Here is a 17,927-nt window from a genome sequence, read left to right on the forward strand (position 1 = left end):
CTTTCCATGACATAGACCGACCAGGTGAATCCGGGTGACCGCTATGATCACTTATTGATGTCACCTTCAATCCACTTCAATCAGTGTAGATGAAAGGGAGGAGACTGGTTAAAGAAAGATTTTTAAGCTTTGAGATATGGACTGTGTATGTGACTTTCAGAGGGTGAATGGGCAAGACAAAATTATTAAGTGCCTTTTGAATGGGGTATGGTGGTACGTGCCAGGCGCACTGGTTTGAGTGTGTCAAGAACTGTAACGCTGCTGGGTTTTTCACGCTCAACTGTCTCACGTGTGTATCAAGAATGGTCAACCACCCAACAGACATCCAGCCAGTTGTCAAATTGTGCAGAGCAACAGATGGGCTGGAATTAGTCAAATGACAGTTCATTACATCATTGGTGACCAAATGCCTTGTTATCCTCTACCAGCCAACTTGACACAACTGTGGGAAGCATTGGAGTCAACATGGGCCAGCATCCCTGTGGAACGCCTGACAATTTTGAGGCTGTTCCCGAAGGCAAAAGTGGTGCAACTCAATATTAGGAAAGTGTTCCTAATGTTTTGTACTTGCAGTGTATATTTAAGCAGTAAGGCCCAAGGGGGTGTGGTATATGGCCAATATACCACAGCTAAGGATACAGACCTTAGAAATATACCACAAACACCTGATGTGCCTTAGTGCTATTATAAACTGGTTACCAACATAATTAGAGCAGTAAAAATAAATGTTTTCAGCCAATCAGCATTCAGGGCTCGAACCACCCAGTTTATAATGGCAAATAAATGTATTCTCAAATTGTGTGTGTGTGTGTACGCACTGAATTAACATGCATGATTGTTGCTGACACGTCGATGTTCAGATGAAGAGAATTAAAGTCTTATGCGCACAATCGCGGAGCTCAACTCAAACAGTGGTGTGTAGCCTGCTGTAGCTGTTGTCAGTCATTCAAAGCTTATACTTTACCATTCAGGTATGGCTGCAACTTTTCAGTGCTCATATTTTTGCCATGTAATGTTATTAGAACAAAATCAGGCAACCCAATAGAATAGTTTAACTATTTACCTAGTTGCCTTGTGTGTTCTATGCCAGATAAATATTCCTCTTGAGGTGCATTCAAGTTGCAAGAGTCATAGGGAGGGTAACATGTATTCTGACAAGCAGTCAATGAACAACAATTCTTAATACAAACATACTTTTGAACGCTGTTTTAGCTTTTAGTAAAAAAGAGGGGGGGGACAGTTTTCCATTGCTACCACTTTCTTAATTAGTTCTTCAATTGCACGAGTGGCATTATTTTACAAATTCAGTTACAACCGGTGTTTCAAGCATGGTTTAGGTGCAGCTGCGCAACAGCACAGTCGTGGCCAAAAGTTTTGAGAATGACACACACTAATTTTAACAAAGTCTGCTGCCTCAGTTTATGATGGCAATTTGCATATACTCCAGAATGTTATGAAGAGTGATCAGATGAATTACAATTAATTGCAAAGTCCCTCTTTGCCATGCAAATGACCTGAATCCCCCAAAAACATTTCCACTGCATTTCAGCACTGCCACAAAAGGACCAGCTGACATCATGTCAGTGATTCTCTCGTTAACACAGGTGTGAGTGTTGACGAGGACAAGGCTGGAGATCACTCTGTCATGGTGATTGAGTTCGAATAACAGACTGGAAGCTTCAAAAGGAGGGTGGTGCTTGGAATTATTGTTCTTCCTCTGTCAACCATGGTTACCTGCAAGGAAACACGTGCGGTCGTCATTGCTTTGCACAAAAAAGGCTTCACAGGCAAGGATATTTCTGCCAGTAAGATTGCACCTAAATCAACAATTTATCGGACCATCAAGAACATCAAGGAGAGCGGTTTAATTGTTGTGAAGAAGGCTTCAGGGCGCCCAAGAAAGTCCTGCAAGCGCCAGGAACTTCTCCTAAAGTTGATTCGGCTGTGGGATCGGGGCACCACCAGTATGGTGCTTGTTCAGGAATGGCAGCAGGCAGGTGTGAGTGCATCTGCACGCACAGTGAGGCGAAGACTTTTGGAGGATGGCCTGGTGTCAAGAAGGGCAGCAAAGAAGCCACTTCTCTCTAGGAAAAACATCAGGGACAGACTGATATTCTGTGACAGGTACAGGGATTGGACTGCTGAGGACTGGGGTAAAGTAATTTTCTCTGAATCCCCTTTCTGATTTGTTTGGGGAATCTAGAAAAAAGCCTGTCTGGAGAAGACAAGGTGAGCACTACCACCAGTCCAGTGTCATGCCAACAGTAAAGCATCCTGAGACCATTCATGTGTGGGGTTGCTATTCAGCCAAGGGAGTGGGCTCACTCACAATCTTTCCTAAGAACACTGCCATGAATAAAGAATGGTACCAACACATATTCCGAGAGCAACTTCTCCCAACCATCCAGGAACAGTTTGGTGACGAACAATGCCTTTTCCAGCATGATGGAGCACCTTGCCATAAGGCAAAAGTGATAACTAAGTGACTCGGGGAACAAAACATCAATATTATGGGTCCATGGCCAGGAAACTCCCCAGACCTTAATCTCATTGAGAACTTGTGGTCAATCCTCAAGAGGTGGGTGGACAAACAAAACCCCACAAATTCTGACAAACTCCAAGCATTGATTATGCAAGAATGGGCTTCCGTCAGTCAGGATGTGGCCCAGAAGTTAATTGACAGCATGCCAGGGTGGATTGCAGAGGTCTTGAAAAATAAGGATCAACACTTATGAAATGCTTGTAATTATACTTCAGTATTCCATAGTAACATCTGACAAAAATATCTAAAGACACTGAAGCAGCAAACTTTGTGGAAATTAATATTTGCATCATTCTCAACTTTTGACCACGACTGTAGTAGCTCTTTTTGGTGAAAGTTGGGAACCGAATCGCATATGTGAAAGAGCCGTTCATTTGGCTCCTTGATTTGCATGCTGTTTCTATTGCTTTTTGGTCTCCAGCTGTTTACTTATCTGCAGATAAATTATAAAAGCGTTCTCTGAAGATGGTAATTCCTCAGTGCAGGAGCAATTTTAGTGAGGAGAGAGCCTCATTCTAGTCCACACACTTTTCTTCACTGCATACATTATTTTTGTGTTTTTTTTTGCAGGCCATCTAATAATTTGGTCAGGTAACAATGTATTTGAACTCGTATTTCATAATCTGACATGTGGTAGGCAATATTTTAGGCTTTAAATTAGATGTACAATTTTTTTCTTAATGGTTTTAGGTCAAATTTCTATGCATTACTGAACAAAGAGCCGTTTGGGAGCCAAATGTACGGCTCTTTTTAGATGAATGGAGCCAAATGGTCCTTCTCACAGAAAAGACTCAGAATGCCCATCGCACCGTAACACTGCTCAAAGGGGACAATGGAGTCTTAAAAGGGCAATGCCATGCTTTGTAATAAAAACATAACAATGAGTAATTATGTATATTTATAATAGAATAATAATTATTAAAAATAATAACAATCAGGATTGACCAACCCCATGCTTCAGCCTATGTAACATTTTGTAGCCACTATGCTTCATCGGTTGGGCTGCAGGTGAGGATGCTTATTGCTAATAGCACATCTGACAATAGACTACGCCTCATTCAGCTTATTGAGGGCTTGATAATTGGTTGACAAGTTCAGGCGTGCTTGTCCATTGTTACATTACAAAGGTGTAATGTTGGGGGTACTCGAAGACCCGGTTTGGGAAACACTGGGCTTTATCCATGGTCCAATATGTTAAAATATACTGTACATTTTTTTTAAATACATTTTCAGATGTAACAAAAACAGTACAACCCCTCATTCTCCCATCCATCCCCTCCCTCCAAACCACCCACCAAGGCATCTATAAAAGTAAGTTAAATAGGAAAAAGAACCTGAAACAAACAAACAATGGGGGGGTTCAATAAAAATTATTAGCAGCACAAATGGCCAATAGAACAGACCTGAGTGCTTACCAAACTATGCATGTTACACTAAGTAAAAGACAGGCTCTCCATGAGTTGTATTAATGGGGACCCAGTTTAAGTCTAACTTTTGTTGGGACCCATGCACAATGTACCTAACCTTCTGCAGAGGCAGAGATCACATCACCTCCTTAACCCACTGCATGAAGGAGTGCGGCTTTGCAGACTTCCAGTGAAAGAGGACAAGGTGGCGAGCTAGCATTCTGGTCTAGGGGAGTACCCCAAAAATGGCAGTGACCAGGTTGGGGCTAACAGTTGTATTACACATGTGAGAGTGCCTCAAATGGGGTCCCAGAGGCCACTCAAAGATTAGATTGGCATGACCAAAACGTGTCCCACAGTTGCTGGACTCAGGTGGCATCTCAAACACTTGGTCAACATTTGGGTATATTTTTGCCAATCTGTCATTTGAGTAATGGAGACGGTGCAAAACCTTAACCTGAATGCCTTATGCAAAATGATGCGTGGATAAGCCTAATACTTTGTTTCCATATATCATCGGCTAGCTCGTCACCTATGTCTTGCTCCCATGCAGATGTTGTATTTGCAAAGGAAGGCAGATTAATGTTCTGTATTATGTTGTATAATCTGGAGATTGGGCCCTTCAGATAAGGGTTAAGATCTAAGCACCTCTCGACTGGACACTTAGTAGGCTCGAGTGGAAATGAAGGGAAATGTTTTTGGGCAAAGTTGAGTTTGCAGGTATCTAAAAAAGTGGGTATTGGGAATATTATGGTCAACCCTCAGAGTATGGAATGAGATAAATGTGTTATCAATAAATAGGTCACAAAAAAAACACTGCACCGTTCCTATGCCGGAACTGGAATTCCGTGTCAATCTGTGACGCTGGGATTAGATGTTAATGGGGAGAAGCCGCTCGCTTGTTTAAGGCTAAAGTGACTTCGGAATTGGTACCAGATTTTAAGGGAGTTCTTAACAGTGGGGTTCAAAACATGGGTGCCAAGGTTCATGGGCATTGGGGAGCACAGGAGCGAGACAGGAGAAGTTGGAAGGCTTGACTGTAACTCCATGATGGCCCAAGTTGGGCCATCCTTGTTTTCAAATGTAGAAACCCAATAAACACATTTAGATGTATTTGCTGACTGGTAGTATTGTAAAAAATTGGGAAGGCCCAGCCCGCCTACTGGCTTAGGTCTCTAGATATACCTTTCTCATTTGTGGATTTGACTTATTCCAAATGAAGTTGGAAATGTAGCTGTCCAATTGTTTGAGCATCAACTTTGGCAGAAAAATATGAATCATCTGGAATAAGTACAAAAACCAAGGTAGTACAGTCATCTTAACAGAATGAATGTGACATGTTAATGAAATGGAAGAGACTACCACCTTATGAAATCCTGTTTAGTGCGCTCCAGGACTGTTTTCAAGTTATGTTTAAACAGAGCCTTAAATGAGCGTGTGACCTTTATCCCCAAATAAGTAAAGACCTGATGCTCCACCTTAAATGGGGAATTGGCATCCCAATACCTTCTGCTAAGTGATTCATGGGGAGGAGCACGCTTTTTGTTAGGTTTAACTTTTAACCAGAGAATGTCCCAAAACCTTGTAGCATGTCCAAGAGAGAGGGTATAGACTCCACAGGGTTAGAGCTGTATTAAAGAAGATCGTCTGCATATAAGGACACCTTGTGAGTTGTTGTCCCTTAATATTCCCTTAATCCTCTGCTCCGCCCACAGGGCGATAGCAAGAGGCCAATAGCCATATCAAATAGGAAAGGGGATAAACAGCAACCCTGCCTGGCTCCCCTGTGGAGAGGGAAGTAGCTGGAGGTAACATTGTTGGTGCGGACAGAAGCCACTGGGGATGAGTACAAAATCTTAATCCAGGAAAGGAATGACGGGCCAAACCCAAATTTCTCTAGTACTGTAAATAGATATTCCCACTCAACCCGGTCGAAAGCCTTTTCAACATCGAGAGATGACATCCTCTGGCTGTAGAGTTGAGTGGGCAGAATAAAGAACATTAAATAGCCAGTGCATATTATAGAAAGATTACCTACCTGGGAAATCCGGTTTGGTCAGAGTTAATTATATTAGGCATTAGTCTCTAAACAGCGCGCGAGGACCTTTTAGTGAGAATTTTATAATCGCAGCACAAAAGGCTTATAGGGCGGAATGAGCCATAGTCTAGGGGATTGTTGTCTTTTTTAATAAGCAAAACCCGAAATAGTCGCCTGGCTAAGTGTCTGTGGCAGTTTCTGACTAGAAAGGATTTCATTGTACATTGCGCTGAGGATAGGGGATCATTTAGAGGAGAATGCTTTATAAAATGCAATAGGGAAGCCATCAGGCCCAGGGGTTTTACCGCTCTGAATGGACTGGATTGCCAGAGTAGCTTCATCACTGATTGAGGCATCCATGTTGGTTTGTTCGTCTGAATTGCGACGGGATGTCCAGATTGTCTAGAAATGCATGCGTACGAGACGTCATAAAGAGCAGAATAGAATTGCTTCAATTGATTGTTGATTTCTTTGGGATTGGTAGAAGTTAAATCAGCTGCAACACAGATTTCAGTTATGGTGCTGCTAGCAGCGGATTGTCGAAGCTGGTGAGAACAACTTGCCAGCTTTCTCTCCGTGTTCATCAAATTTTTGTCTCGACTTTAACAGAAGCTGCTCCGTTTGTTTGGTGGAAAGATTGTCAAATTCAGATTGGTGTAGCAGTCTCTCTTTGTAGAGTTCTGGAGTCGGAGAAGAGGCATATCTGTTGTCCACATCTAGAATGAGTTGAGATGGCTCCGATAAGCGTTTGGTGCCATACGCTGTGTATGAAATAATTTGGCCCCTTAGATAGGCTTTTAATGACTCCCACACAGTAGAGTGAGACACGTCAGGGGTGCAGTTGATCTGTAAAAAGACAATGTGAGTTGATGTCTTTTTTTAAAGGCACTACAGGATAGTAGTAGTAGTGAGTCAAGTCCCCACGCGCATTGTGACACAGTACTGTCTGGAAAGTGGATATCTAGCTGGACAGGGCTATGGTCTGAGATAACAATGCTGTGATATTGACTATTAGTTACAAAAAGAAGAATTATATTGTCCAGCAGGAAAAGTCAATCCTAGAGTATGAGCGGTGGACTGGAGAGGAAAAAACGAGTACTGTTTAGCAGTGGGATTGCTCCTCCATGGATCAGACAAATTATAGGATTCTAGAAATGAGTTGATTACTGCGCCTGATTTTGAAATTACATTGTTGGGCTTTGGTCTGGATCTGTCTAGACTTGGATGCAATACACAATTGAAATCTCCGCCCAATTTCAAATGATGAGAGTTAAGGTTGGGAAGTGTTGCGATGAGGTCAGAGAAATTGAGCGTCATCCCAGTTAGGATCATAGAGGTTAGCCAGAATAACGTGTGCTAAACAATTTCCCCATCAGTATAATATATATGCCATTAGTATCTGAAATTACTTTGGAGGAGACAAACTGGGTGCCTTTTCTGATAAGGATGGGTGCCCTCTGGCCTTAGCACCAAAGTTGGAGTGAAATATTTGGTCTACCCATCCTCTCTTTAGTTTATGGTCGCTGGACCGGAGATAAACTATGTCCGGATTTAAGGACTTAAGATGAGCATACACTCGGCTACGCTTGACCACCTGGTTAATTTTTTTCACGTTCCAGCTGATAAAGCATGTGGAGCCTAGAATATGTGAATTAGACATAGTAATCAGAAATGAATGTTAGTACGATCATATGGCGAATGTGCTGAAAGGTCAGAGTAATAAAATATAAAGAAAATGAAAAACGGCTTAAAACAACTAAATACCCAGAAAACCTTGGCCTGGCCTTCACCCTGTTGGAAGGCTGCATCTACCTCTCCTAGACTAGAGCAAAATGCTACCATGTTAAAGTGAACCTCAGTAGAGCTCTATCCAGGGACAACATTATCAAGTTTACACCTAGGGAAAGGGATTCTGGAGGCAACCACCTCAGCCATCCAAGGTGTCTTATGCAATATGCATATTTGAAGGATAGTAAAACAATATATAAAAAAGGGAGTTGTATGTATTAAACATGCTCACGGTATGTTAGTAGGGTACCCTATTAAGGCATGGAAAGAGAGCTCAGTGGCTAGCCTTAGGTAGCGACTAGGCTAATTATTACCGATCCACCTAGCACCGTGGCTGTACAGCCGCAACTAGTTGGTAAAAGCTAATTGTGCCATGTACTGTAAATAAAATACTATTCAAACTATATTGTCCTTGTGAGAACATGTCACCCTATACATACCATCATTGTTCATAACGTTATGTTACTGGATTAATAATTGTCATTTTTGGCAGCAGGGTGGAGGCACGTTTCAATCAAGATATAAATTCACTAGTTGGTCCTTGGTCGCGTTAGCACGGCTAGTGCATGGTCACAGTATGAGCCCACAATGGCTAGTTAGTATTATGTCGCTTGTCCTCCTGTGGATGTAGGTGCGTAACAATGTATTGTTTGGCCTTGGTTGGGTCTAAGAATGTCTTCTGCTCGCCGAAGGGAGTAGTGATCTTCAGTACAGCTGGTAAAGAATGCCAAACTTGGTGTCCAGACAGCGGTGTAGGAGCCCCCTCACCTCGTTGAAGGCTGACCTCTTCTTTGTGACTGCCGCCGCGTAGTCTGGGTAAATGCGAACATTCTGTCCGTCGTGGGTGATGGGAGCTGCTCGCGCTGCCTTACAGAAAACGTCCTTCTCCTGAAGGTAGTGGAATTTAACTACTATGGGTCTGGGCGGTTCCCCATTCTTCGGTGAGGACTGTATGCTTCTGTGCACACGGTCAAGGGTTGGGGCGTAATCGAGGCCTAGAATTTCCTGTAACAGTTTAGCTATGGACAGGGTAGGCCGCATTCCGCCTATGGTCTCAAGGCCCTCTCCCACGCCGAAATGTGACCGTTCCCCTGGCACTCAGTTCCCGAGGTCCTCAATCTTGAAAGTGAGTTTGACGACATCTGATGATAGCTGGATGACTTGCTCTTCCAGTGTCACCACTGTCGGAGTAAGTATTTGTGCCATCTTCCAGGCTATTCAGACGGGTGTCATGTCTCACCGAGTCTTCGTTAACGGAATCGATCTTTATGTTGACCTCGTGGCAAGAATAGCTATTTGGGCGGATAGGTCAGTGGATAATGACTCCACCTTAGCCAGCACAGTCTGTTCAGATTTAATGATAGCCACCATTACCATGGCTAGGTCGGGGGGATCAAAGTCTGTGTCAGGTGAGCCGAGGCTTCAGCAGAGGCCTGCTCCTTTGTGGCCTTTGTTGTCTCGACATTTTACGATTAAAAGGCCAACATTTTCAGGAAAAAAAATGATTAAATTGGGTTAAATTCCAAATTAAATGTTACAAAATGAACACGGTAGGGGAGGTGTTGGTGAAGTATTAATAGTAAATTGTTCGCCCTCGATCGAAGCACCGAGAAAACACGTCTTCACATGTTGCTGCTCACCAGCGCCCCCGTTCAAATAATTTTTAGGTACATTTTTTTCCCCAATATGTTTTGGGGCTTTTAAGAGGTCACCAGGACTGAGCTTCTCAGTCCTTCAATATAGAAATTGTCCTGGGGAGGACCCCGGGCCCCCTAAGCAAGGTGACTGGAATTGGCCAAACTCGCAGTTTAATACATGTACAAATGATCCTCTTTCTCTAAAAGCGTAATGGTCATGACTTTCTTACATTAAAGGGGAGGTTAACTTTTTATTTTTATATATATATATATATATATATATATATATAATATATAATATATTTTTATTTTTTTTGCACTTTAACCCCTGGAAGTTTGACTGGAGTGTTTCTGACCTGTCTCTGTTCCCTCCAGGCCTGCTGACTGCCACTGTGGCCTCCAGGATCCACCGTGCGGCTCAGCCTGCCCTGCTCTACCTGGTGCCCTTCACCCTGCTGCCTCTACTCACCATGGCCTACCTGAAGGTACATATTGGGAGGCTTGATAAGGGGGAGAGGGGTGTGATGGGCTGGGAGATATGGAGTCAGTCATAAGTAGGTTAAGAGATCAGTCAAAACAGCAGGACTGCAGGGGAATTATTTTATGACTCAAGTGTTTTGTGTAAATGTGTTTTGACTGAATGCTGACCCGGAGGGAGGGAGACGGGACTGAGATGAACCGATAGAAGCACTGTTAAGTGGTAGAGGAGGAGTAATCCAGGATCTGGGCAGATGGGATACCAGGCCAGGGACCCAGAGGATGGATGAGGACATGAATGGATGTAGAGGATATTATTAGGGACGCCACAGACACTATGGATGCTCTCGTCTTGAGCGCCCGGTTATGCGGACAGAGCATTTTTCAAATCTAAATGGTTGAATGAGTGAGATGCCATTGTTGCAGTATTTTGTGAGTGGGCAACATCTACTATCGTAAATTGACATCTAGAATTATTTTTCCATATTTTAAATTGCGCAGATTTTCCTAATGTGGACAGTTTGTGTTACTACCTTACACAAGCTTGCATTTTCACCCCATATAATTTAGTGGAATTTCACATCCTTTTTACCTCAGATTGGTGATGTTAGTATAAAGGTTTATAGTCATCACAATGACAAGATTGATTGCTTAAAACAGATTTGGTTTTGAACCATAGATTCTTTTCACACGTGCCAGACTTGTGCTGAAACAGAGTAAATGCAATGGCACGGAAAATTTGGGGAGGTGTCTATAAAAGTCGCTGATCACACACCAATACATGGATTTGACAGTCAAACTTAAATAGAAGCCAACCATTGTGACTGTTGTCTTATGCTGTGTCGTGATTCGTTTAAGTTAACTAACAGAAAAAGTGGTCCGCTCCCTTTTTCGGGATGGCAGCCTACCAAAATCAACAATCCACCATTCCAAAATATAGAAATGAGCCTTCTACAAGTTCTCATCTAACCAACCATGTATAGGTTATTCCAAGTTTCCATGTGGCCTTTGAATAGTGTTATTTTAAACTGAGCTACACCCCAAACGTTTGCTCCCTGTTCTATTGATTTCACCCTGATATCCATGGAAGTCATTAACAAAAAAAGTGTTGCGTTACAGTTAGCGGGTTGGTGTTCCTCTTCAATCAAAATGCAGCACTTGTGGTTTTGGTAATCAGTGTCTGCTGCGATCTCATCGTCAAAACTAAGACCTTCGCCGAAACAGACTATTCTGCCGAGTTATTTGAGGAAAGAAAAAAGAGGAAGGTTCCACACCACTTTCTCTGTTGGGTATCTTACCTAGTTATTTCCAGATCTCATTTAGCTTTTTTGTAGCTTTGGCAACTGTGTTTTATTTTCAAGTTTGCTCCGAGGCTTCCCCCTTTGGCTGCAACCCTACTAATTTAGTGTACCCTGCGCGCACAACCCATGTGGAATTCCTGGTCTCTGGCAGAGTTTGGAACTGCCAATCGGCGGTCAATAACGTAGAGTTCATCTCAGCCTTTGCTGCCCTTCAGTCCCGAGTCCCATGGATCACCCCTGAGAACTGCTGCTCTCTTGATCTGACAACGTTTTCTCTCGTAGTTGGAGAGCATCCGGTCATCGCAGTGGTGGCACAGGGCTACTTAAGTGGAGATTCTCTTTTCACCCTCAGTCACCTGTAGCTCCTCATTTGAATTATATGCCGTCACTGTCACTTGTCCACTCAAGCTTAACATTGTTGTCATCTATAGCCAACCAGGTGCCCGTGGCGAGTTCCTCAATGAGCTTGATAAGCTAATTTCCTGACGATGGCTCATTGCTCTTCGTACTAGGTGACTTCAACCTCCCGAAATCGGCCTTCAATTAATTTCTTTCCAACTCTTTCTTTCCCCTTGCCTCTTTTGACCTCACCCTTTCCCAGTCCTCTCCCACTCACAAGGCAGGTAATCCGCTTGACCTCATCTTTACTAGAGGCTGTTCGCCTACTAATCTTCCTGCAACCCCCTTCCAGGTCTCTGATCACAACTTTGTTTTCCTTAGTTTTAACAGGACGTGCAACCTTATCTCCCCCTCTCTCGCAGTTGATTTCAACGTGATGTCAATATGAGGGATCAACAAAATAAGTGTTGCGTTTCTCTTTCCGCTTTGGCGACCCCCAAATCAAAATGCATCACTCCAAATGTAGCTGGCTGTCTTCTGCAGGTTGCTCACTAACCATAACTTTATTTCCTTTGGTCTCCCCTAATCGATATCAGTGATTTTATTACCACGACAGGGTTTTTGATGCGTCTGCCGTTTACAAGGTGCTCATTTAAAAAAAAAAATAATAATATAATAACTGTTATTGCACATGAATATATTGTGTACATAGTACATTTTATGTTTTCAATATTTACCAGACTGTAACTGCATACTGGTTATTGATTTGGACACGTTGAAACTTTGTTTTGACATTGGGCTATTTATCAAAATGTCTTGTCAACAGGAAACAGCGACAGCATCAAATTACACTTAAGTTTTAGGAATATAATTTTAACTTTCAACATTCATTTCCAATGGTATTGTACTTAATCAGGTAAAAACTGCTTAATGAGTCCAAAAATGTGCTGCGATTTGATATACTAGAAATCACTAGAATTGGTTTGCCCTGCCTAATATGATGGTGGTAAGGAATCCTCTATGCCAGTGGGTAAAGACAGTTTAGCACGTATGTCGTACCACTGTTAGTGGGCCTCGACGGGTAATATCTGTGGGTGAGGATAGGAGTGGTGTGATACTAAATGAGAGACCAGTACTAACAGGGAAGCTAACCCTGTGGTGTGTCCTACAGGGAGACCTGCGGCGTATGTGGTCAGAGCCTTTCCACACGAAGGCCAGCAGCTCCCGCTTCCTGGAGGTATGATGCACCCTGGAAACACACAGCCAGCGTGGGCAGGACCAGGGACCCCTACCCCCTGCCCTGAGAGAAAGGGAGTGAGAGGGAGAGCGCACACTGAAGAGAGGCCTCGTCCTCATCACTAGTTCATTCTTTCCACCCATCCTCTGAGGAGCAGACCTCACATATGGACACCAGTGTGTGGACCTCATTGCCAGACACAACTCCTCATTGCTTCCTGTTTTCCTCTCTCTTCCCTACTTTTCCTTCCCTCACCCACCTCCCTTACCATGGCTCATTTCATTTTGTCAGGCCTCTCCCTCTCTCCTTTTGCTCTTCTGTTTTACTACCGCCCCTCATCTGTGTATCTCCCCGACTCTGCTGGACTCCAAGGCCAGGCATCCCCCTATATGAACTACTGGGTGTGGGATGTGACTGAGGCTTTTTTTTTTAGCATCTTCATTACAATTATTGTTATTATTCTTGAATGATTTGGAATGAACTGCGGAGGAGGATAGGAGAGTAGGCAGAACTGCTGCTGCCACTAGGCAGGAAAATGACATCAGTGCACAGGACCAGCAGCCTATGGGAGAGAGAAGGAACAGCAACGGTTCATCAGTCGCTCCCTCCATCCATTTCTCTGCCCTCCATCTACCCCCTCTGTCCCCTGAACACCTCTCCTCTTTATCCTCAACACCCTCCCCCTCTAACAAACTCCCACCTTCCGTCATTCGCTGCCCCATCACAGATACAGGTATTTTATTTAGAAAAGATTTTATTCTTGGCATATACAGAAATGATGCATTATAAATTGTGAATGTGTCCCTACTATTGCGGGGGAAGCACCTCTCTTTGTATATATATGTGTACACAAGTATTTGGGTATCATGTGTGACTGTGTGAGCGAGAGCGCATAGTATGCGAGACTGTGTTATTTCATTATTATGAACAATTTAATTATGTTTTGGATTTTAGATCCAGGACAGGTATAAAAGACCTTGACAATGAGAACTTGTGGAGTGACATTTAGGGGTTGGGGGTTGATGGGACATGTAGTTTTTTGGGCAGGTCTGACTTGGACCACAGCTCGGTTCTGTAAGGCTAGGGGTGGTTTACTTGTGAACAAATTTCCTCCAACGAGAGACAGAATGGACATTGGGAGAAACCAAGTTAACCCTCGACGTGCCGTTGGCTGTACCTGGAGGTGTGTGTGTGTTTGTTTCTGTGTGTGTGTGCCTGGACGTATAGAATAACCTTTATAAAGTCTGTAGTGGACCTTGAGGGAGGAAATCTCTGCCCTTCTAAGGGATTTATCTTAATAAAGGATTGTAATCAATGGACCCTGAGGTTAAAACTAACCCATAGCTATGTTTTTACTGTCAAAGGTTGGGTATCCCAACGGTTTTTGGATTGTCATTCCTCCCACAGTTTTGTGGTGCTTGTCAGTTAGATCAGGGTCCCCCCCCCCCCCCACCAAAACCCCACAGGTGCATGTTTACATTTTTTTCCCCAAGCACAACATAGCTGATTTGAAATAATCAACGCTTGATGAGTTGGTTATTTGAATCAGCTCTGTAGTGCTAGTGCAAAAAAACAAACCGTGCACCCAGAGGGGGCCCCACGACCGACTTTGGGAAACCCTGAGTTAAATCATAACTTAAACAATACTGGAATTAAAGTGTGTGTGTGTGTGTGTGAAAGTGTTTGTGAGAGCGAGACAGTCGGACGAAGAGAGAGACTTGAATGGAAAATGCAGTTTACTGGCTTCCTGTCTTGAGTTTTATTTTTTACCTGTTTTTTTATGTTTGTTCTCTGGCCTTGCATGTCAAGTGTACAGTGTGTGTCATTCCTCAGACTGCAACAACAGACTGCTGGCCCAAACCAATGCACTAAGCTTTGCCAGCAAGGCTGCAGAGAGGAAAGTTACATGGACAAAGGCCAGGGAGTCGGGAGGACTGAACAGTTCTGACTAAACAGGCTGCCTGGCTGAAACATTTTTTTTACACTCGTTTAGCCCCGATTTCACTCTAGCTGATCATTACCTGGACATTGTCTGGCTATGGGACAGACCACTGTCGGACAGCCTGAACATAATGGACATGTAACCACAACCCCATCCCGGTCCCCTCTGCCTCTTTATGGACTTGGCAAAGAAAACTGATGATGATCATAGTGATGAATAATTGAAGAAGCAAAAAAAATACAGATGTTTTCATTTTTTATGGAAGATGGCTTTCTATTTATCCCTTGTTTGTATGTTTGAGGTTTTTTTTCTTAGTGCTGTAGCTTTAGGTTTTCCATCTTCTATTTTTCTTTCCTCCCTTGCAGCAGAGGGCTTTAGCTCTTTTGTTGAAGTGACATTACAGCTGAAATGGATTCTATCATTTTTTTTAAAAAGTTGAATAAATTAAGAGCTGTTTAGTGAAACATGAATCCTAATGAGCTGAATCTAAAACATTTTGTCTCCTTTAACCCCATCTGCTCCCTGTTCCTCTCCCCCCTTTCCCTCCATTCAGTCAGGATTCTGCTGTAAATAAAATAATTCTAACTATACGGCTCCTGTGTCCATCTCTTATTGCTTTATCTGCTAACTTAGGGGGAGAAAGTTGGAGACCTTTTGATAGATTACTGTCTTCCACACTAGCTCCTGTATTGGGCAAAGTGTATCATGTTTGATTAATTCACTCTCTGTGATGTTACTGGTGGTTTATATTAATGTTTTTGTATGAGGAATAGATGTTGAAATGTGTTCTCATGTTACCCCTATGCAAAGATATGCTGTAATTCCAAGATGTACCACTGGATAGCGACACAGTCCAAGTCAGATACCTGTGGCATGGTGAGAAATGAACATCTAGACATGCGCAAGCCCGATATGAATAGCTCCCTCACACACAGCATGTGAATTACAACAAATGATGTATATGCTTCACAAAGAATTTGCTTGAGCTCCCACAAGCGCATTAGTTTGAGATGCAGTGGCCCTTTTATTTCTAAACCCCACCCAAAAAAAACACATTTATTGGGATATTTTCACTTTGAACACTGCAGAACTTGTCTGCAAAGCACTGTATGGTGAAATGCGTGTTCTGGGTTGTACCAGGTGTTCTGCTTTGTACCAGGTGTTTTGGGTTGTACCAGGTGTTCTGTCCCATGATCTAAAAGGCTTTCCCTTTTAAGAAACTAAGGTACAGTATGTTTTCTATTTATTTTTTTGACCCCTGTGGATCATCTGACAGAATTGGTGAGTATCATTTTATTTTCTGAAGATGCTTTTCTGCTCTTTCATTCTCTAGTCTAGGTCCACCAGAGAATCCGCTGCATGTCAAATGATTGATGGAAGCTCTAGCATGGAGGCGCCTTTTAAGCTTCTGTGGGAAAATGGCTGCCTAGTCGCACCAAAGATGCTGAGTAAAGGATTTATAGAGCATGATATGAAAGGCCACTGGACCAGAGTTGCAATGGGTGGCAAAACCGCTGAGTCACCGCTGTTCCGGTTACACTTGTCTACCTAAATGGGAAAGTGGGCATTAAGATGTTGCAATTTGTCTATAGAAAATCTGTTTGTAAATGAATTTGGCCAAGTTCTGAATATGATGGTGGGCAGTGTGCACATTGAGGTTGAATTAACCGAAGACAAGTCTATCATTAGTCCCCTGGCTGAAATGTAAAGCTTCATATTTGCTACTGAAACCACAGCCAATCTGCCCACTTCTGACATTTATCAGAGTTACTACAAAAGGCTATCACACCTAGTGAATATGGTGAAGAATTCTGTACCATTTGACAGAGGTAGAGGGAGTAGGCTACTGGTGGGAGAGGGAGAGAGACCATATTGAAAGAGTGAGAGGTGGTGGTAGGGGGCAGGGAGGGAGAGGGCTTCCAGGACATTGGGGGTGGGGAAGGGTCAGTGAGGTCAAGGCAGAAAGAGAGACAGACGGGCTGTTGAATTTCCAGGGCCCGCCCCTCGTCACGTATTGGCCAGAGCATCCAATGGTTTCTCCCCAGTTATAGGGCCCTGAGGTGGCAGGATTTCACCGGGGCCATGGGGATTGTAGCAGGGCATCTGGAACACAGTTCGCCAAGCTGGGTGTCCTAAAATAAGTCAACGCACCATTGGAATGTAGGGTTCTGTGTGAAGAGGTCCCTTTCACATTCATTTTCACATAAGACCGGTACAAGGGCAGCCCAAGAACTAGCCAACCACTGAGTAGATTGAGAAGTGATTTACTCTTGAGTAAGGTTCTCAGCCAAATCCTTATTTTCAATCTACCAAGAAGACATGTTTTGACAATGACATCACTCATGTTAACTTATTATGGTCAAAAACAGAATGATGAATCATACTCAATGAAAGCATGTTTATTGTTCAGTATTAACATTTTACAGTCTTGTCTGCCTTTACCATAACTTTTGCAAACTCCGGTACAAGAGAACCTACAACAATGGTTATTAGTACGCAACTTGGGTATAGCCTACTATAAAAGTATGCATGCATGTGCTGGTTGTGACCCATGCAAATGGCAGAGGTTTCTTCACGTCCCCTCCAATCCTGTCCTGCAGCCTGGCATTCCAGGCTTGTTTAAATCAGGTTAGCCTGCCTGGATTCCCTTCTGGCCCTTTGCCCTCTGACCCTAAGTGCATTCCGCATGTAAAGTGAGGAATTCCTCTGAAGTTCAGTTATTGGGGTTGAGTTTTCATCCTTTGGACTCTGCTCCAAACGGTTACCCAGCGGAAGGAAAACAATCTTGGTGTACACCAAAGAGCCATAGGTTGTGTTGGCTGTTTTTTACTTATTTGTAAAATACCATTCTTACAAGACGTCAACAATCCATTGGTGATTGTGGGGTTTTTTTGGCAACAGGGTAGAGGGATTTTAAACTAGGAGCGGTTAGAGCGGTGGGCCAGTAACCGAAAGGTCGCTGGTTTGCATACCCGAGCAAAATGATGTGCACTTGAGCAAGGCGTGCCATACTACTATGGCTGACCCTGTAAAACACATTTCACTGCACCTATCTGGTGTATGTTACAAACATTTCTTTATTGTTCAAACCATTGCAGTAAAATAAATGAAATGAACAATCTATTGATTAAATTAAAATGACTTGTACAATATCCATCTTCTGCTTTGATACAAATGCAATGGGATTGACTAAACAATAAGTAATCACTCGCATTGCCAG

The 17,927-nt window shown here is 43.1% G+C and overlaps 1 protein-coding gene across 2 annotated transcripts in view; it reads left to right on the plus strand.

The window, feature by feature from the left end:
* Positions 1-15,297, plus strand: part of LOC115204170 (signal peptide peptidase-like 3) — a 48,529-nt gene extending 33,232 nt beyond the window's left edge. For both annotated transcript variants that reach the window (XM_029769541.1, XM_029769542.1), the window contains exons 10-11: positions 9,787-9,896; positions 12,700-15,297. In XM_029769541.1, the coding sequence (XP_029625401.1) occupies positions 9,787-9,896; positions 12,700-12,771 (182 nt within the window). In that variant the 3' untranslated portion in view covers positions 12,772-15,297. The remainder of the gene's footprint in view (positions 1-9,786; positions 9,897-12,699) is intronic.
* Positions 15,298-17,927: the final 2,630 nt, after the last annotated feature.

The sequence above is a fragment of the Salmo trutta genome, chromosome 12 (assembly GCF_901001165.1).
Source record: "Salmo trutta chromosome 12, fSalTru1.1, whole genome shotgun sequence".
NCBI lineage: Eukaryota > Metazoa > Chordata > Actinopteri > Salmoniformes > Salmonidae > Salmo > Salmo trutta.